The sequence below is a fragment of the Oryzias melastigma genome, linkage group LG20, assembly GCF_002922805.2.
Source record: "Oryzias melastigma strain HK-1 linkage group LG20, ASM292280v2, whole genome shotgun sequence".
Classification (NCBI taxonomy): domain Eukaryota; kingdom Metazoa; phylum Chordata; class Actinopteri; order Beloniformes; family Adrianichthyidae; genus Oryzias; species Oryzias melastigma.
Genome location: NC_050531.1, coordinates 12,861,735 through 12,883,129, shown reverse-complemented (window position 1 = coordinate 12,883,129; position 21,395 = coordinate 12,861,735). Strand labels below are relative to the sequence as shown.

General features: G+C 36.5%; 1 protein-coding gene across 7 annotated transcripts in view; it reads left to right on the top strand.

Annotated features, from left to right (window-relative positions):
* Window positions 1-236: 236 nt before the first annotated feature.
* Window positions 237-21,395, top strand: part of relch (RAB11 binding and LisH domain, coiled-coil and HEAT repeat containing) — a 30,155-nt gene continuing 8,996 nt past the window's right edge. For 3 of the 7 annotated variants that reach the window (XR_002920078.2, XM_024279797.2, XM_024279796.2), the window contains exons 1-24: window positions 237-842; window positions 4,704-4,793; window positions 7,086-7,157; window positions 7,305-7,360; window positions 7,448-7,561; window positions 7,678-7,872; window positions 8,870-8,964; window positions 9,125-9,254; window positions 9,336-9,466; window positions 10,749-10,824; window positions 10,898-10,993; window positions 11,557-11,580; window positions 14,717-14,829; window positions 14,913-15,003; window positions 16,188-16,259; window positions 16,348-16,488; window positions 16,568-16,732; window positions 16,809-16,956; window positions 17,132-17,288; window positions 17,691-17,814; window positions 18,216-18,264; window positions 18,730-18,809; window positions 20,163-20,269; window positions 20,373-20,472. Coding sequence is in view for 6 of the 7 variants with exons in the window: in XM_024279797.2 (XP_024135565.1) it covers window positions 389-842; window positions 4,704-4,793; window positions 7,086-7,157; window positions 7,305-7,360; window positions 7,448-7,561; window positions 7,678-7,872; window positions 8,870-8,964; window positions 9,125-9,254; window positions 9,336-9,466; window positions 10,749-10,824; window positions 10,898-10,993; window positions 11,557-11,580; window positions 14,717-14,829; window positions 14,913-15,003; window positions 16,188-16,259; window positions 16,348-16,488; window positions 16,568-16,732; window positions 16,809-16,956; window positions 17,132-17,288; window positions 17,691-17,814; window positions 18,216-18,264; window positions 18,730-18,809; window positions 20,163-20,269; window positions 20,373-20,472 (2,880 nt within the window). In the remaining variant the exon portion in view is untranslated. The remainder of the gene's footprint in view (window positions 843-4,703; window positions 4,794-7,085; window positions 7,158-7,304; window positions 7,361-7,447; window positions 7,562-7,677; window positions 7,873-8,869; window positions 8,965-9,124; window positions 9,255-9,335; window positions 9,467-10,748; window positions 10,825-10,897; window positions 10,994-11,556; window positions 11,581-14,716; window positions 14,830-14,912; window positions 15,004-16,187; window positions 16,260-16,347; window positions 16,489-16,567; window positions 16,733-16,808; window positions 16,957-17,131; window positions 17,289-17,690; window positions 17,815-18,215; window positions 18,265-18,729; window positions 18,810-20,162; window positions 20,270-20,372; window positions 20,473-21,395) is intronic. The other 4 variants (XM_024279799.2, XM_024279798.2, XM_024279800.2 and 1 more) reach the window with 3 other exon arrangements.

The following is a 21,395-nucleotide window of genomic DNA, read 5'->3' as shown; positions in this document are numbered from 1 at the left end:
GCGCAAAGCTTGTATAGCTGCTACGCTACCTTCTGATGTTTTCTGCTTTTGAGTTTATTGGTGTTAAATTATATAATCATTATTTACCATTTAACTTGCCTATTATGTGAAGAAAATAAAATTAGTTTTAGCTTTTTCATTTTTTTTGCCAAAAGCTAGTAGCTGTCAAAGGTGCCCCGCCTAGTTACAGAAGGATATCCAATGATATTCTAGCCTCCCATCAAGGAGGCGGGCTTAGGGGTAACATCCCTCTAATTTAGCCAATCATAGCCTCGCATTCCCTGCGCTACAAACGCCAGCAGAACGTATCCATTCAGGAAGAAGCGGGTCTGATTAGCTTAGCTAGCTTACTGCTAAAAAAAAAAAAATCTTTATAGTGGGGGGAAAAATGGCGTCGGTGAATCCCTTCAATCTTAGCGATTCGGAGGAAGAAGCCGAACGCCGTCCAAATGAAAGCGTTGACACAGAGAGAAGCCCGAGCGACGGGGCACCGGGGCCGCCGCCAGGGAATCCTTTTTCTCCACCTGCAGAAGCCGAGCCCCCGACTCCCCTGCTGTCTAGTAACCGGACGAGCCCCAACGGTGAGGGCATCTCCGCGTCGGCCCCGGCTACCTCCGCTATGGCAGGCAGCACCGAGGCTCGGGTGTCCGTAGATATAATTGCTGCTCAGTTGTTACGGGACCAATTCATTCTCACGGCCCTGGAGTTTCACACCGAACTGCTGGAAGCAGGTAGAGAGCTTCCGCGACTGAGGGATTATTTCTCCAACCCTGGCAACTTCGAACGACAAGGCGGCACTCCACCTGCCAAGGACCAGGTTCTTGGACCCGGAGGACCACTGAGTGAGTAACATTACCTGCTACCTGTGCATCAGACGTCCACCCACTTCTATTAATTAGCCTTTAACCTTAACCGCAAAAAGAGGCAGCTAGCAAACGTTAGCTTGGACACTGTTTTGGGAGTCAATTGATCTTGAGATATCGGTTTGCTGCTCCTGCCCTGAGGGCCGCACTCATCCGACGGGTTTTTGTGGGTCAGCTGTCATGGCAGATGGAAAAGACCTCTCTAGAGAATCAATGAAATGTGACTAGGCAGGAACACTTCCATTTAAAATATTGATTTATCTACTGAGACCTTTAAGATGAAGTGTTTGCCTAAAAGTGACATCATAGTTGACAGATATCCCCCTTTTTTTGCCTTGTTAAAGAAGCAAATTCCATAAATAGATTCTTCCAGTTTGACTAAAAATACAATCAGTATGTCTAATCTTGAAGGATATGTGTCACACTTACCCCTTGAATGGCCTTTTGACCTGTTAACATTCCTGTCATGGAAATGATAATTATGGTTTGAGGGGGGAAACAAAAAGAAAAGTTTACTTTTAAGCTTGAAACAGCATGAATTAAAAATCAGCTTGAACTGAGCAATTCTTTTTTTTAAATTGTATTTATTTATAATGGGAATTTGAGAACATGAGCATAAGCCTTTTGACCTAATTTAGTCAGATGAGGACGAGTTCCTCAGATGCGACACAATATAACCCAAAACAAAGCTAGTAGTTGGTGTTGAAGAAAGACCCGCTCCGAAGAAAATTGTGTTTTTAAAATGTTCTCGTCGCAGTTTGCTCATGGTGGAGGGCATATTTAAAGAAAATTAGTTCTAAAATTGAATTTCTGAGTATTTCTTTATTTAAATTGTGATTATTCAGGAGCATTTGAAAAAGCTTATTTAGGACGTACAAACTACAATCGGCTGGCCCCTGCTCCACTTCATTCCGATGCACCCACTTGCAGACAAACAGATCGAATAAAGCCTTTGTTTTCCTTGTCCGAGCTGGTATCTGACTCAAATCTGTATGTCTGGATAGCCTCCATGTTGCTCCCCATTTGTGTTGGACCCACCATTGGGGGTGTGAGGGGCTGTAAGCGAGCAGGAGAGAGTGTAAACAGAGGGACGATGGGAAATGAGGGCAGGCTTACCCCACGTCAATAGTCCCGCCCAGGCAAACTTCTGATGAACTCCTCCCATTCCACATAAACTATGTCCTTGAAAATTATAATTTTTTTGCCTAACAATGACATAATCATAATTAAGAGACTATTTGGAATGCTTTTACAAAAGATGAAAATATGACTTGAGTGGGACTTTAAAGTAGCTTACTAGTGACAGAAAACAGGAGGGATTGAGACAAATAAATAATTTTATTTTGTAGTAGTTGTCATTTCAAAGTCGGTGAGTTAGGTTAAAATATTTAAAAATAGAGTAAGCTTTACGCCTCCTGACAGAATGCTGTTGCAGAAGGAATGCAGCTTTCAGTGAGATTCTTTCACTTTTCCCATTAAACCTATAGAATTAAATATTGATCTGTCTGCTAGTCATATATTTGTGGTGGTTTTTGTACAACTCTGCAGTGAACGAGACGTGGTATCTTCATAGAGACCTCCACTGCACAACTACAAAAGTTGTACAGTGGGAGTTTCTGTTTTAATAGCTGCTGGCATTCCAAGATAGTTGAAACTGGGATATTTTGGAAGGTAATTTACGACAAAATCCATATTTAATCAAACAGGAGTAAAGTTATGAGCTAAAGGAAATGGTGCCCAAGAAGTTATTTTTTTATTTTTTACTTTTATTTATCTATTTGCCAAGATCTCAGTAACTAAATTGTTTTTTTTTTCAAGAGTTTCTCATGCATCTAAAATATTAATGTAACTCTAAGTGCAGTAATAATTGCTAGATGCTTGTCATTTCAATTTTATTTTTTAAAAGACTTGAAAAACATGTCAACAAAAATATTTTACACATTTCTTAGCTTGAAAAACTATCAACTCATTTACCTCTGTCGGTACTGACTGCACACTATTGTTGAAAAGATGTGTTGTTGCAGAAGCATGTGATTAAAAACATTCTGTAGCATGATGGGACAAGCCGTCACATGATAACCACGCAGTTATCAATGGAAGAACACAAGAAATGATGCAATAACCAAAAGTTTAGCTTTCCTTTGCAAGGATCTTAAGGATGCAACAATTTGCTATCCTCGGGTTTAAGGTCACACCTTGATTTTTGGGTCACGGCTTTAAGCAATTGATTAGTTTTGTCAATAACTGATTAGTTTTTGTCAATGAGCTGTTGAATAAGTTAAGAGATAATTTGACGCACATTGTTATTTTCAGGAGCTGACTCCACCTAACTTTCCATCAAGAAAATGTGGGAGTTGATAGAAGCACAAAAATGTGTTGACCAATCAACTTTTGATTTGTTTATTAAAATAATAATCCTCAAAATAGTGTTAATTTAGAGCCCAGGAATCTTGTCCTAACAAAGACTGGTGACTAACATTTCTGTTTTTAAGTTTTTTTTTCTGTTGGAGGTTGCTAATGCTTAACCTTGGAATTTTCTAAACAATCATGTTAACATTTGTTGGTGTTTGGGCTTTAAATATTTGGGATGTTGATTTTTAATTACAGCTTGGTTGCGGTGAGAAGTGATTAAATAAGTCATTCTAAAAGGGTTTTGCTGCTGGGATTATAACTAGCCTCTGCCTGACGCATGCTCTTTTGTTTATGTTTTGCATAGAAGTAAATAAACTGGTTTACACTTGCATCAGTAATACAGACTAATGTCATGTTTCTTTTTGAAAAGATGCAATCATGACGTCCGTTTTTTTTTTTTGCCTCATCATCCTTGTGCATCATATTATTTGATGATTATTGATGTAGTTTGAGTACTGTGTACTATTTTGGACTGGTTTCTAAAAGTTACTGCTAGCATAAAAACTACGACAAAAAAACAGTTTTTGTAGATAACATGTTCAAGACAATCTCACAATATATATATGTTGGACAAATTACTTATAAGAAATATTTTTTTGCTCATTTAAATCTTTAGTTTGTGTTTATGTAAATCTTAGAAATGTAGTAGTAGTACAAAAAATATTAGTTTTTCTGGTGGTGAGCACTTATTTTGTGTAAATAAATCTTTATTTTTTTATATATCTTTTGTTTGGTATTTAACATTTTCAATGAGGATTTTCCAGCCATTAAGGATAAAGTAGACTCTTTATTTTCTCTTGACACCAGTGAGCAAAAAAACAAAAAAAACAAAACTTTTTATCCTTGTGTTTCAATGGAATGGAAACTAACACCGCCAATGTCCCATGGCAGCCTAGTTCAGTGAAATATGAGCGTGGGTCTTCCTAATAATCAGGTTTATGTGGTCAATGGTTAAACAAGGTTCCTGTTGAGCCAGTTTGGCGCTGGAATTTAACTTTTATTAGACTGGGTCTTCTTTACCTTTCAGGGTCACCTCAGAAAATCTGATTATCTATCCATAATTTTATCACTTATGTTCCCTTTCAGTTTGATATTGATATTTAAGACATGATGTAAAATTTTAATTCAAAATCAGTTACAAAGAAATATGAACAACTTATCAGTTTTATATGGATTGCTTGGTGGGTGTGATTATTTTGGTTTTGTTCAACAATACTAAATATCACAGTTTTGAAAATAATTAATAAATGCTACTACTGTTATGCTTAGTTAAAATGGTGAATTTTCCCAATTTTAAGCTGTACTATAAACTACCACTACTATGTAACTGTCCTTCTAAAACTCTTTTTAGTTGGGTTTGACCAAAAAATATTCTGTATTATGTGAGGAACTGATGAATTGATTGCAATTTTCTATGTTTCCGTTCAGATCGAGCAGGAAGCATTAGCACCTTGGACTCCCTGGACTTTGCCCGTTACTCAGATGACGGCAACCGAGAGTCAGACGAACGAGTTGCAGGTAAGATGAATCTTCACGTCCGGACTTCAAGCAAGACCTGACCTCGGAAAAGCACTGGAGAGAGCAAAAAGTGTTCAAAGAAAAAGGCATCGTATTTGTAAAAGGAATACCTGAACTGTGCAATTATGATTTTAAAGCTGTAATGCTTAACAGGAGAATTTAATACAACTTCTTTTTTTAATATACTTCTTTAAAAAATGTTAGGTGGTACAATTTATAAATAAAATATTCTTAGGGAAAAAAATACGTAAATATTTAGCTTCACTTTCACAACCTTTTTTGTAGTTTTTTCTTATTTTCTTTTGTCAGATGAGAAAATATATCAGAAAAAATATTCAAGGGTCAAACATCATAGTAAAAACTCCTATTTTCTTTTTTTTTTAATAGCCGCAGTGTATTTTTCTGCTTGTGGTGACTGCTTTATCCTGTCCGTTATCACATTGCCGAGTGAGTCTGATGTATTTCTGGTACACGATTCATCAGCATTCTCCAAAATACGCTTCGTTACACCCAGTCTATCACATAATGACATGATAATAATATATAAAATACATATGAACCCTCATCATTTCTATTTTTGATTGCTCTGTGGTTATTAATGTTGTCTAAAAGAAAACAAACACTCTTATTGCTTTATTGCAGGAACCTAATAGACTGTCTCGTCCAGCAGGAGCCATCATTGTTATATATCTAAAGTCTTGGGCTGATGGCAAATGGAAACCATTACTTTAGTCAGTCATGACCAATGTGCCGTAATATAATGGTTAATGTAAACATAAGTTTCTTCCATCAGCTCTTCGTCATTGAGCTTGAAACAATAAAAAACATAAAGAGCCGTCCACAAACTTTATCGTTTTTAAATGTATAATCTTACGATAACAGCAAAGCAATTTTCAAGTAGCTTAAGTCTTGAGTGTTTGCAATTACTCTCTGTACATTTGAATGATGTGCTTGTGGTTTGGGAGCTTTCAACAGCAGGTATTGAAGCTCTAGTGCGTAGTTAAACCATGCAGCAGAGGTGGTGGCTTCACCTTATTCCAACAATAAAGCACCTTTTATTTCTTACTAAATTGCCTCTGTTTCACACTCATCACTTCCCCCTCCCTTCATTTTTTGAATATTCCTGTCCTGCTCCACCTGTACTCCATGCTAAGACAATTGCCCCCAGCTGTCTGACTCTGGGTTTTCTGGTTTTCTCCTGACGTTGATCAAACCCCAGTGAAATTCTGGACAAGTCACTCCATTCAGACTAGATTCTGTTTTGATTTTGTTTTTTTGCTCTCCCGATTCAGTTCTTGGTTTTTCATTTTGTTGCGATTGCAATCTGTGTGCTTTTAATCTGCTGGAAAAGCTACAGAAGAAGAATGGGTGTTTTTTGGGGGGGGGGATAAAAATGACTACTTAAATGACTAAAAAACACCCAATTTAGCTAAATATTTTAATCAGGATGTGTCATCCACTATTTGTAATACATTTTAAAACTTCAGCACTTGTGTGTACCTCTATATTAAAGATGGCTTAATTGAAAAGCAGATTTTAAGTGCACAGATATGCAACATATATTTTTCCAGCTCCATTGCTTACTTTGCTTGTGTTACTCTAACGTGTCCTCAGATCTTGTGTGTTGTTTTGCTGCATTCAGTGTTAATCTAGTAATTTCCATTTCAATTGGCAAAAGCTAAAACTGACAGCAGCCAAATTGAATTCCACCATATGCTGTTTTTATGCCAACAAGAGCAGCTCAGTCATTCTAATAACTGTTTTTGTATTTTTTTAAAGTAAATAAATATATATCTGATCTTTAATGGATTTATGACATTTTCTGAGCAATTTCTGTTTTTTGAGTGGCTTGAAACTGAAAATTGATCTTCTTAGTAAACGTTTTGCTGGAAAACAACCTGTGTCAGACAGCTTTGAGATACTAAAAATGCATTTCTAAATAATAGTTTGATTGGAGTTACAGATTAAGTCCCATTTGTTAATGTTGCCACACCACTGTAATAAATGGGAGGAAAACAAGAGCAGGAAATCCCTTCGGACATAGCCTTACACACTAAATTAACAAATAAAAACTAAATATATTTTGACAGCTTTACCATGATCCTCTGCTGCATGTGTTTGTTTATACTGTAAATTGCATGCAATCCTGTTTTTTTTTTTTTTTTTTTTTTTGCTTCACAAACTTTAATCTTTTATTTCATCTCTAAGTTTTTTTTACACCCATCTTTGTTTTGTTTGTTTCCTGTCTTTGGTTGGATCCACTTCCTGTGTGTGTTGTAATTTCCTGTCCAGTGCTGGAGTTTGAGCTACGGAAAGCAAAGGAGACCATTCAGGCTCTGCGCGCCAACTTGACTCAGGCAGCAGGTGTAGCGTACTTTTAAATTCTTCTCCACCCGAACCCTTTTTGTTACAGCTTTTCCCTTTTTTTTTCGTTTGTTACCAAGAAAATATTTTCAAATTACTTAAAATCACCATCTTTTCAAATAATCTGGTGTGTTTTCATTTCCCCAGAGTGTGAAGTTTCCTCTCAGGAGAGAAAAAACTTAAAGTCAAGCCCTGAAATTCAGGTAGGGTGCAAAATATGCAACAGTATGTCAAACAACTTTTCTCAAATGTAAATATTAGAAATCTTATTTTATTTTTCTCTAATTTAGGAGCCAATACGTCCACTGGAGAAAAGAGCCTTAAACTTCCTCGTCAACGAATATCTATTAAAGAATGGATACAAACTCTCATCTATTACTTTTTCTGATGAAAATGATGATCAGGTAAAGATTTTTTTGTCTTAAATGTGTTATTTGATCTAATTATATAACAAGAATTTGACTTTTTGGTTGTAATCCGAACGATCCGAAATGTTTTCTTATGTCTTTTGTGATTTCAGGACTTCGAGTTGTGGGATGACGTCGGCCTCAACATCCCCAAACCCCCTGATCTGTTGCAGCTCTACAGAAACTGTGGAAACGTCACCCCTTCACAGAGAGACACGGTTGATGTGTCAGTAGGAGTGGACCCCTCAGAGCTGCCGGGGAATTGCGTCGCATCCGAGTTTTCAAAGAAGCCTGGCCTGTCACAGCAGGTCTGTGTCAAAGTGCGGCGGACTGTAGTTTTCCTGTTCGATTACAGAAATGCATATTATTCATCATCTACCTGTTCATTAAAAAAAAAAAAAACTACTCCACTATTTTCTGCTTCTTTCACCAATAGTTGAGGTTTTATCGTAGTTTTTTACGCATTGTTGCAAAAATTTCAAACACATCAACCGCTATTCATCTGTGCAGCTTTGAATTGGTTTTTCTAGGGCACTGATAAAGATTTAATACTTATTAGAATAATTTAAAGGTTGAGTTTAACCTTAAAAATGCTTTAAGTTAGCATTATTCCTGCAGAACATAAGAAAAAGTCAATCAGTCTAACATACATTTTATTTTCTGTTTTTTTCTGCTTTAGATCAGCTCATGAGTCTTAACAGATCACTTAAAATGTCATTTAATTCATAAAAAAGCATTTTGTCTGATTGACAAGCAACTATATTAGATTTAGTTGCATTTTCCATTTTTACTTTTTTTTTTTTGCTGTCTAGTTGCTTCTCAGCAAAATCAGCCAAGAGATAAGCAAATGAATTTTCGTGGTTGATTATACCGTTTGCTTCAAAATAGTTTTCTTTTTAAATTCTCTTTTTGTCTAATTATTTGTTATATCTCTATTTCTCTACAGCAATAAATAAAATATGCTTGTCCTTAAAAATTTTGATACATTTTTACTAAAATTAAATGAAAGCCATAGTATAAAATAAAGTTTGTAAGTTATTATATACATAGATTTTACTGAAACCTAAAAAAAAAGTTATTAGTTTCAACCACAAAAATTAATTTAAATTTATAAAAATGACCTTATTTGTTTTTTTTAATTTAGTCTAAAAATTGTCGCTTCAGAGCAGAAGTCTATTATTAGAATTATAGTGTTTTTGCAAATTAAACTTTTGCTGTAGACTTATAATAATTGAAGTCATCATTACTCTTCATTTAGAGCTGAAGAAAGTTGAGATATTATTGTAATTTCTTCTGTTTTTATAGCAACAAACAGAAGTCGTGCAAGAGTTGGAGTACCAGCTCAGTCTTCTGAACAGTGAGAAGCAGAGCCTGGCTGACCAGATCAAGAAGCTACAGAGGTAGGAATGTTCTCAGCTTAGAACTCTTGGAGCATTATAGCAATGATGAACTGTCCTTACGATTCATTTAAGTAAGACATTGTGTTATTGAATCATGCTTCATCCATGAGAGTTTTATTCCATTTAAAATTCTCCTGTTTGTTTTGAAATTCCTTCACAGTGAGATTCAAACTCTGAAAAGGAGCGTCTCCTCTCCGCCTCCAGCTACACTAGACCTGAGCTCCCAGAATTCACCTCATCCTTCCTCCTCTTCTAACATCATCACCTCCTGCACCGACGCTCCTTCTGTGGTATATTTTATTTTAATGTGTATCTTTTATTCTTCCCTGAGTTAATCTCAATATCCTAACGTTATTATGTCGTATCTTCAGGATAACGGTCAGAATCTTGAAGGTCGAGGGGTTTCAGAGCCCGGAAATGGGGGAGACCCTCCTGCTAAGCAGAAAACATCCCAGCTACAGTCCTGCAACAAGACACGTGTACACTTTGATCAGCCAAACAGGTGAATAAAATTAAATTCAGTTTTATTTATTTAGCCAAATTACACAACATACTTGTCTCAACAGGCTGTACACTGGTTAGTGTCCAAAAACATAAAATCAGTCATAAAATATAAACAATAGCTGATTGCTAAACTAAATTAATCCTTGTGCTATCTTATGGAGGACCCCACTTTTAATGTAAACATACTTAGGATAGCACAAGGGTTACAGTGGGCATCCCTGCACTTAGACCCTCCTTCTCAGTAAGAAAATTCCCCCCAAAAAGGATTCTGGTGGAAAAACAAAAGAAGAAACCACAGGGATGTCCTTTGGACTTGATTAACTATTTTATTCCCTCTTGTTGTGTAATGACTAAAAGACCTTTTTTTTCTTTATTTCTTTCATGTTTATTTCTTTATGTTGAGTTACTTTTTTGTGTTCAAAGCTCAGGTTAAATCCCCCTTTCGCCAGTTCCAGTTCATCACTTTTTTGTTCTCTTCTACTCCGTAGATAATGATATATAACCGCAGTAATGACTGAATTTAAGAAGTGCATCCGAGATCGATTTGATTGATCCATCAGTAGCAACCATTCAAGGCTATAATTGGCTGCTTAGACTATACAAAGTGGATTGAAAAAGAGAAAAAAATAGTTTTTGGTAGTTTGCTGTTGAGTCTGTAGGTAGAGGTAATTTTCTTTGAACAAAATTACATTTTTATTTAATAAACGGCATCAAAGTATTGTGATTTTAAAACAAAAAAAGCTTTTTCTTTCATTTTTTTCCCATTCCAAGAAATGTCAACTGTTTATACTTAAAAAAAAACAACCGTATGACATAAACCCTTTTTAGTATTTTGATTTTTTTTTTTTTTGTAACATGACATGTGAATTTAAATAATAATGTATATATTAAATGCATTTGATAGTAATTTACTGCTGACTAAGTACCATCAATTAAGTGAGAGACATTTTTCATACGACCACTAGATGGCGGTAAGTGACAGTTTTTTGTTTGTTTTTTTAAACCCCAATCCCAAAACATAGCTGCTCTCCTTTGTAAAATACTACTTTTTTATCACCTTTATAATCCAAAAATAATACTTCCTATTTTAAGAGTTTTTTTTTTTTTTAAAAGGAAAATTACTAACAATGCAGTTACATGATTTACTGGCTGTGCTGCATTTTCTGGTAGCAAAGTCAGTCCAGTGCACTGTCATTTAGTGGTCGAGGCGATATCCAAAGCAGAGTTCAGAGTAAATGATGCAGATTTTACAGTAAACTACTTGGCATTTGTTTTTCCAGGAAATTATCCCCAGCCTTCCAGCAAGCCTTGCTGTCTTTCTGCAGAATGTGTTCAGACAGCCGCCTCGGAGCAGAGGTGAGCATGGCTACGATCTGAATCAAACCCTGTACATTAAGACGCACCAACATAATCTCCCTGTTACCTCCAGGTGTCCCGTATAGCAGACAGTGAGGAGAGTGTCATGCTCATGCTGGGACGCTGTCTGCCTCACATTGTCCCTAATGTCCTTCTTGCTAAACGAGAGGTAATCGGATTTTTCCACATTTTAAGCCTCTCCTCCTCTTCTCCTTGTATCCTCTTCATTGTTATCATCACCAGTGACATCTTTTGTTAATGTGCAATAGATGCACACAGGGCAGCAAGGCGGAGCAGGGTGAAACTCTCCAGCTTCCCATCAGTTTAAGCTTTAAATATGTAGCAGTAAAAGTACCAGTAGGTTGTATATTTTAATTTATGTAACCTTATTTATGAATCTTAGTTTATATTGGTTCTTTACTTTTGTGGCTAATAATGTTTTAGAATAAGTCATTTTAATTGAATACTGCTCTTACTTTAGGAAAATAATGATTTAAAATAGATGTAATACTAGAAATAAAAGCGTTTTTAAACCTGCAAATCCCCTGTTGACTTGTGTTTCATCTATTGGTTGGGATTTGGTCTTCTTTTACGATGCTTTTCTTTTCTTTCTCATTGGCTGTATTTCGTGGGTCTGTCGCATTTGCTGCCCTCTTGCCTTCACTGGCTTTATTTTATTCCTCTTTTTTCGTCTCACTCATTCTCTCACTCTCATGCATGCCTCTCTTCTAGAGAATGGTTGCACATCTTTGCCAGGTGAGTCTTTCACTCATGTGCATGATTGTGACATGGCCTATATATCGAAAATAATCTAACCAATGACATTTTTTTCAAAGCTAAACTGCTGACTTAGGCCTATTGTTTTTTTGTTATTTTAAATAACTTTTCGCTGATAAATGATACACTTTGGTAAACTAACACTGCTTTGTAACCTAAGCATGAACCCATGTGACAATCCTAGCTAGACAGTGTTAGCTTTTGATGTGTCAGGTTGCATCGTATGAAAGTTACATGTTTTTAGACTCTATTCCTGATGTTCTTCTGTTTATTTAAGCTAATCTAGAGTCTTATAATTATGTATGTGGAAGAAATTTTGAAGTGGTTTAACATTTAAAATACTGACTGTAAACCCGATATCTTTTGATCCATTTCAAAAGCGTTCCTAGTTGTGTTTTAAATGTGATTATGCAGTTTTTAGCCAAAAAAAAAAAAAAACTTGTCATTTTCTGGGACATAGTTTCTGCTGAGCAGCAGGAGTTTATCAGAAATTTGCCTTTGAGTTGTGGGCGGGACTGTTGGCGTGGGATAAGCCTGCCCCCACTTCCCGTCACCCATCTTTTCACATGCTAGCTTATAGCCACTCACAAGCCCAGCCTAATATTAGCGGTAAAGCGATCCAGCTGTTCAGTTTTGAGCCAGATGCCAACAATTTGAATAAATAAATACTCAGAACTGCAATCTTAAGCCTAATTTTCTTTATATACTCCTACAGAACATGTCAAAACACCAAAAAAACCCTAAATTTTCTTCTGAGCCGGTCTTTAAAAGTTAAAACTTCCTTTTTCCAAGCAGATATTAAGCTTTGTGGTAATTTCCATTACGTTAAGTAAATGTGAACCACTTTTGTGACTCTTTCACATGTTTTCAGTTATTATTAATACCAAAATGTAGCGTCTTCAGATCTCCTTTTTCTTATAAAACTGGCGTTTTAATCAAATATTTTTAAAAAGTGCTATTTTCTTAGCTCCCTATAAGCAAGTGCAAACACCTGCACAGGTGCAGTGTTTACACTAACTTTTTGCATGCAATATATAAATGTCTGTTTGTGTACGTCTTTAACGTGTGTCGAAACGTGATAAGAGGTGAAATTATGTGAGTGCAGGTACAGAGGTTCTCAGTTGGGCTGCTTTGCATATGGTCATGGTTGTGTAGTTGCCGTCAACCACAAGCCGTTATGAGAGTCTTTATCTCTTTACTAAATCAATGCAAACAAGTCTGCAGAGAGGATTGGCAAGACATCAAAACCCCACCGAACATCAACACATCAGCTCCCTGCTCTGGACTTTGCTCCGTGTTTGTTACGTTAACCGACCAAGACGCAGGAGGCTCCAAACACAAAGAGCTTCTAGTTCTAAACACACCTTAAGCCGTTTGAACATGACACCCCCGTAAGCACAGAAGGTGTTTAACGTAAAACAGTATAGAGGGAGTCTGTGGTTGCCACCTGGTTATATTATCAGACTCTGTAAATCATTAGGTTCTGCTTGTAGACTCAGGATCACACTCAAATTCTTAAATTTACTACATGGAGTTTTATAGTGTTTGCATTTATTCTGTCCTATGAAAAAGCCTTGATTTGTGATCATTTGCCACAACCTTGACTTACATTAAGGCTGTATGAAATGTAGAGATTGATATTGGATGACAACCTTATTTTGGCCTAAATAAAGAAGCAAAATTCAATTGGAAACTCTTATTTAAGATACAAATAAAGGGGAAAATTTCAGATTTAATGCAACTTTAATTGAGGGTTTTCTTGATTATCAGTCTTTGGAAAGTGCGGTTAGTTAAGATTTATTTTTTTGGTGTAACTGTATGTTCATTTTAGGTTGAGCATGAGAATTAAAAACAATCAACGTTCAGAAATAGCCAAAAAAAATGTTGTAATTCTTAGAAATAATTTAGATCTGGAGCCTCGTGGGTTTTTATTGGCAATGGTGTCTAAAGGAAATTCAATCAGATGTTGACATATTAACATTTTACTGGAAAACCTGGACTGTTTGGTTTTTGACATTAGTGTGGCTTCTAAGAGGGGCAGCTTTCCTGGATTATGGGTCCACTCTACCTGCCCACAGTGTTTTTTTTAGAATTAGGTAAATGTTGATTTTACTGAAGAAGATTTCTATGGGGAAGGCTGAAAGGGAACGCAGCTTCTGGCTTTTTAGATGTCTAACCTTTAAGGCATCCCTCTTGTTTTCTCTGTAGTGTTGGGCTGTTAAATATGAATCTTGTGAAGTTTTGAGCTTTTTTTAAGAGGTCAGAATTTTTTTTATTTATTGTGAAAATTAAATGGGATTAAAGTAATTTCCTTTTGGTTTTCTTTTCTATTTTTTGTTGGACACTTAAATAAATGAACCCAGATGGGACTCATTGTTAAATACCCTTCTTGCATTTTATTTAACTTTTTTTTTAATAGACCAAGAAGTGACAAAGATCAAAAGAGTAGTACAAGATTAGGAAAATGGATGATTCACAAAAGTCTCTCTATATATATATATTTATTTTTTTTTACCCAAGTTGCCTTTGGGTCCATCTATCCATTCCAGCTCTGGACATTTTCCTGCTCTTCTAAGACTTGGCAGGGGAATATGATATCTGGGAAAGAAGCAAAGCTTGAAAAACGAAATATTTTTAACTCTGTGCGCACTCTCTAATTTGGGAATGTGTAGCGGGAATGTCGAGCTGGCCGCAGTTTGGCCGTGGAGGCCCTGTATTCAGGGCAGCTGAGCTTTCTTCTCTCTGGCAGGAGGGCCCATGAACTCTGACTGAACCGCGGGGCTGGGCTCAGTTTTTTAGGTGGAGAACTAGATCATTAGGCATGTGTGCGTCAGCTGTGTTAGGCCTGTTAATGCTCTTTGTTGGCTTTTATGGTTTGTGGCTTCAACTATATGTGACTATAAATTCAAATAAATCAGGAACTAAAAAGTATTTTAGAGTGTGGAGGTTTTGAAGCTGTTAATAGACCTCTGTTTGTTTCCCCTGTGATGATCCCATTTCTCCCTGTTTCAGTCTAAAACTCTGCTTGAAACCAACCCATCTTTTTTCCCATGAAACTCATTTTGCCAAATGATTTGATCTAATGTTATTTCTCTTGTCTTCTGCTCATCACCAGGAGTTGATTCCTCTCATCTTATGTACCGCATGCCTTCATCCAGAGCCTAAAGAGAGGGACCAGCTCCTACACATCCTGTTTAATCTAATAAAGAGGCCGGATGATGAGCAGAGGTTTGTCACACATTCACATTTGAATACATTCAAGTGTATCTTTTATGGTTAAGATTTTCTTATTAAAATATATGTTTCCATAGGCAAATGATCTTGACGGGTTGCGTTGCATTCGCAAGACACGTTGGTCCTACTCGTGTTGAAGCAGAGCTTCTTCCTCAGTGCTGGGAGCAGGTACAGTGATGTTCACACCTCACAAATAAACACTTTTATATTGATTTTTTTTACCTTCAAACATTTGGGGAGTCAAATTTATTTTCAAAAATGTACATAAATAATTTTTAACACCGTTTTCCATTTTTAACCATTTTAAAGCAATGAACGCCCTCAACGCGCGTAACAAAACTCTGTCTAAAATAAATGTAAACTTATTTGAATATTTTGTGATTGAGATTGTATTGAATTAATGATAGAATATGACATTTATTTGTAGTCTTTTGACAAAAGCAATATTTTATTTAAATTAATAAAGTGAGAGATGAACATAAAAGTTGTAGGAGGCGAGCAGTTCGGAGTAGACAGACACGCCTCCTCCTGTGAGCAGATTCCAGCTGAGCAGAACACCTGAAATCCTTCTGGATCAAACTTCTCCAAAAAAAAAAAAACATCTCTTTTCTTTTTTTCCACAAACACAATAAGAACGATTTTTAGAGAAAGAAAAAACAGAATTCTAGGAAAAATGTTAAATGAACAGCAGTGCTCTTGGGAGATAAATTCTTATTTTTCGGGTCCCTGGAAGCTAAAGCCACACAAGCATACTGAAATACAACCGCAGCACAAGAAAGGTCACATTGTGGAGCTGTGAGGTGTGTGATGTTCCTCTATCAACAGAAACTCTGAATCAATAGAATCTCTGAATTTCACCTGAAATCTTCTTTGTTTTTTTTTTAATCAAAAACATGCAAATTAGTTTTTTGACAGCATTTTTTTTCCCAATTAAACCTAAAACATTATTGTTTATGGTGACAAAACACACTAAAAAGAGGGAATGACTTAAGCAGAAATATAACAAAATGACACTTCTGAACTATGAGTCTATATAGTGTCATTCTATTCCATGTTTACAAAAATCACTGCCAATATCTTGTTTGTGTCTGACAAAAATAGAGTCACGGTTTGTTTGTATTGCCACCTGTGTCACCCCATTCTTGGTAAACAAATTCTGCTGCCATGGCAACAGCCCATTTGGAGGCTGAGAATCTGCAGGGAAAGACAAATTGTGGTTTCTACAGGGTCAGCATGTTGATGATTCTCATGTTGTTTCCATTCTTTGGCGACGGCACTCCCCTTTATTCTTCCTTTTCCTTTAATTCATGTTCGTCTTTCGCTTTCAACGTGTCCTAATCTGTCCTTCACAGATTAACCACAAGTATCCAGAGAGGAGACTGCTGGTGGCTGAGTCCTGCGGAGCGTTAGCGCCTTACCTGCCTGTGAGAACATTTCAGTAAAGTTGATTAAAAAAGGATTGTTTGAGTATTAAGGTGGATTCAGTCTCCCCATTATTTCCTGTCTCTGCAGAAAGAAATTCGCAGCTCCTTGGTGTTGTCCATGTTGCAGCAGATGCTTGCTGAGGACAAGGCTGACATGGTCAGGGAGGCTGTGGTCAAAAGTCTGGGTATTATCATGGGTTACATTGATGATGCTGACAAGTACTCCCAGGTTTGTTTGTTTTAAGAGGAAAAGTGACCTTGTATTGTCCTTTTTGGCTCCTTATGCTACTTTTTTTTTGCCTTTTTAGGGTTTTGAATTAATGCTGCTATCACTTGGAGACCCATCGGAGCGGGTGGTCAATGCGGTCCACCAGGTCTTCATCCCTGCCTTTTCTGCGTGGAGCACAGAGCTGGGGAACCTTCACGTTGCACTCATTCCTTCCCTGTTGACACGAATAGAAAAGCTACTCATGGTAAAGGAACTTTACGATTATTATTATTGTTTTAACATTCGATTTTTAACTGTTGTACTGATCAATCTTTCCGCAGCAGGGGGAACATGCTCTGGATGAGCACAAGCTCCATATTTTCCTGTCCGCCCTTCAGTCGCTCATCCCTCCTCTGTTTGCTCTGGTGCTGCAGAATGCACCCTTCACCAGCAGAGCTAAGGTCCATGCAGACACTCCTGCCATAGAAGGTACGACACCTGATCTGGAACACACAGAAACTGAGTTTTGGAGTTCTAGCGGGAAATGGAGGCAGGCTTACTCCGCCCCAACTATCCTGTCCACAACTAAAATTTCTAATGAACTTTTGCCACAAACCATGTCCTATATCATTTCCATTGTGCTGTCATACCTCTGCTCCTGCAGTCACCCGCTTCCCCAGGCCAGCTTCTCCGCTTCAGGATATAGCTACCATCATCGGCAGCAGGGAGATACTAAGTGCTCTGCTCCAACTCTACGACCACCAACTGGAGCTGGAAGGAACCACTGGCTGGGACAGCCTGCTATGGGTCGTCAACCAACTGTAAGAACCGCTGACATTCAGAATTGCTTTTTCAACACTTTCTAATCTGTCTTTAACTTCGGCCTTGGGCACGCTTTTAAAGGAATCCTTCAAATAACTCAACGTCAAGTCAAACCCCATGTAGTGATCAGCAGTAATCTTAGAGAATTATTTCCCTCCCTGTTTATATAACACCCAAAAGTACAGAAATTATTTTTTAGTAAAATATATTCAAAAAGTGAAGATTTTATTTACGCAATAACTGTCTATTGCTGTTTTGAAGTTTTATCTATTTCTCATCTTCCGTTGCTCTTCATGAATCTTTAATTTGGGATTAACCAGTTCAATCACTATTTTACAATGTTCATGTTTATAGTTTGACCTGCTTGTTGACATGTTTCAGTGACGAACGTCTTCCTGCAGGTTGCCTCAACTCATAGAGATTGTTGGTCGCATTAACGTGACCTCGTCGACCTGTGTTCACGAGTTCTCTCGCTTCTTCTGGAGGTTGTGTCGCACCTTTGGCAAAATTTTTACTAACACTAAGGTACCGTTCTGTCACATGTCAACCGTAAATCTGAGGTTCAGGCTACCAAAAATCAGATTTCTGTTTTCATTTAATGTCTAACTAGAATGTACATTTTCCTATTTTTCTTATAGCGATACATTTGTAAACTGTCATATTTTGATTTTGCATTTACTAATGTTGCAAAAGCAAAATGTGCTTGTTGAGTTTATTTTAAAAATTATAAAAAAAAATATATATGAATCTTTTTCAAATTGATTTGAATTACCTTAATCTAACTATAATCCAACGCAAGACAAGCTACTGTACCATTATTTTGTGTTTTGATCTTATAAAAATACTTTTCAACTCCAATTATCACTGCTAAAGCAAAAAGCAAGTGTATACTTTTGTTTAATTTTTTGTGTTTTGATTTTTCATAGGTTAAACCACAATTCCAGGAAATTCTGCGACTTTCAGAAGAGAATGTTGGTAAGCTTTTTTCTAGTCATTTCTCTCATTTCTTTCATGCCAATAGGTGGTGTTCAGGCGCACTTTTCCCTTGTGTTTCTGCGAGGCTTCACGTTGTTTCTTTAGGTCTTCAACTTTGTCTTCAAAAATGTTATCCTTAGATGTACAAAGGGATCATATTTTTGTACAGAAAATTGCAAAAAAACAATCTATCCGAGTAGGAAAGACTCGTCTTGTTATGTTCTGTCTTTTTTACTTGCATTTCTACTTTTAGTGTGTTTTGAATAAAGTTAATATGGATTATGTTTACTTACATCTGTGTCACTAATGTCATAGTTTTCCACTTTTAGTTTGTAGCAAAAATGTCTTTATATAAATGTAAGTGAAAGTTCGAATATTCTAGAAACGCAGCAGGAGTCCGAGATATATATATTTACATACACACAAATGTCGCACAAAGTTGTTCTGTTTTTATTTTGTTTTTAGATGCGTCAGCAGGAAATGGCATTCTCACTAAAGCCACAGTCCCCATCTATGCCACTGGAGTTCTGACATGTTATAATCAGGTAACTGAATAGCAGCTTTCAGCTTAAATGTTCACGACTTTATTCATTTAATTTAATTTATTATTTTCTAATAATGGTTTTAGATTTTTTTATCCATGCATTAACCACATTGCTCAATTTGGTATGTAAAATAATTATCCGTAATTCTCCACACTGCAAAAAGAGGTTACCCAAAAATAGAATAGAGCACTAACTTTAAGTAAATTACAAGAAAGTAGTACAATTATCTGTCCATTCAGCAAGTAATTTTTACTAAACAAGAAATTTCTGAAATATAAAAATCTAGACACAAGTAGTTTCACACAAGCATTTAAAAAGGGAAAGAAAGGCTAAAAAAAAGCAAACAATTTTAATAGAATTACTTCAAATTGAATGTTTTACAGCCAAAAGATACGTTTTTTTTTGCTATTGCTAAGCAAATAGTTTTTTATTTTTTATTTTTTTTTGTTCATTTTGACTACAATAACAAAAAATAAAATGTATTAAGAGGAAATAACTTATTTTTGAACAAAACTAGAACAAAATAGGAATGCAATATTAGTACAAGGTGGTCCTTCTTCATAGATCCTCATAAAATCTAAACCCAGGATTTATTATTGGATCATAAATCTAAACCATTCTATAACTTGGCAACATTTGTTGAAAATTAAAATAACATCCTTAAGATTGAACCAAAAATTACAGTTCATTTTGAGTTTTAAATAAAGCTTTTTTATCATCAGAATTATAGAAATAAATGATTTTAACTCATTTTAATAAGAAGTTCCCTATTTCTAGGTCTTGGCTGTTAATGAGACAAAAAGTTCTCAAGATAAGTTAAAAAAAAAATTGAAACCTGGTTTTGAATCAAAAAGTTTGTAGTGCAGTATTGGTATTTGGAAAAGGAAAATCCCAATTTTAAGAAAGTCAAACTTTAATATAAATCTCATAAATAACAATCATTAATGGTAGTATGGTGTTAGTAGCAGTTTTCTTATTTAAATACCATAATAGATTTTTTTTTCTATAGTTTTATATCTAAACATGCATTTTAAATGATGTATTTGCTGTGTTGTAGTTTTTGAAACCAAGAAATACTGTCAAACTTTCAGTTACTTTCAGTTCAGAGGGAAAATCCATACCAACACAACTCACCACATATTTTTGTTTTCCTTTTAGGTTTGCAAAAATATGCAGCATTTGCAAAACACAGTGGAGTTCAGGAATGTTGTACTGTAAACTTTAAACACAATTTGTCCCCCTAAAAAAAAAAGCGTTTTCAGGGCAGCTTGCATGTGAAAGCATTTTGTAAAAAGCATGCTTTTAACTTGAATGTCTCCACTTTAACACAAACATGCTGTAAAATGTTAAAAGGAGGAGGATCGAAAGCTGCTGGTGGGTTTCTTGGAGGATGTTATGACGACCCTGTCTCTGTCACACGCGCCTCTCGACAGCCTGAAGGCCTCCTTTGTAGAACTGGGGTGAGACGCAAACACACAGTCTTTAATCCGGTTCTCCTGATAGTCTATGTAATGATTTGAAGGAGTATTTGTCAGTTGACACAATATTTCTTTGTTTTATCAGTGCCAACCCTGCATACCATGAACTGCTGCTCACGGTTCTGTGGTACGGGGTGGTCCACACCTCTGCTCTGGTGCGGTGTACTGCAGCACGGATGTTTGAGGTACACAAACACCCAGCTATTAAACACTTTGAATTTATGTCGATAACCGTTTTATTGCTTCTGATGAATTCTCCTCACAAGTTTTGATCATCTAATTGTCCCATAATGTGTTATTCTAATCCTTTCTTTACCCTGTTTGACAAGTAAATGCTATTCTTTGGTGCACACACTACTTTATTTTCATTTTTTGTGCGAGCTCTGCTGGCTGCTGCTTTTTCAATATACATTTGCTGTTCTGTCTTTTAATGTAAGCACAAGCCTTATTGGCACTCTGCTTCTGACTGTATAGCTACACTCTCCTTGAGCCAGCCTTGAACCTTTAACTGTGCACTTATTTGTCAGAAAAAGACCCCAAAACAGCAAGAAAAACAGTAGCAGTAATGTATTTGGTTCAGCATCCAGTTTCATAAAGAAAGGGACACACAATTTGACATCTGTGCACATTTTAGGTCCAAACTTGGCTCAATGAGATCAATGAGTGGAGCCTGGCTTCTGTTCCGGGGAGAGGAGGAGTGGTCGGCTGTTTCCATGTCCCACCCACTACTGTGAAGTTACTGTCTTTTCCCAAAACATGTCACTATTACCATCCCATAGTCTGCAGTTGTCTGCCATCGTTGGAACTGTGGGTTGAAGGGGCTCTTGTACAAACGTTGTCTCGATTTGACTTTTATTTTCTAAATGTAATGTGTAGTTTGATGTGTGGAAAGAGCCCACAGCTGGATGTTTACCTGCCAGTATTTGTGCAGATAAGCTTTGCCTTGTCTTACCTGTGCCAGCATGTGTGTCTGTGAGTGTGAGTCCGAGTGAACACACATTTGCTTGACACATACAGTGCCGTTCTGCACCTTGCAGCTATGGATTTGTTTCATTGTATATCACTTTCTTTCTATGTTTTTGTTTTTTCCCCCCTTCCTATTTGTTTT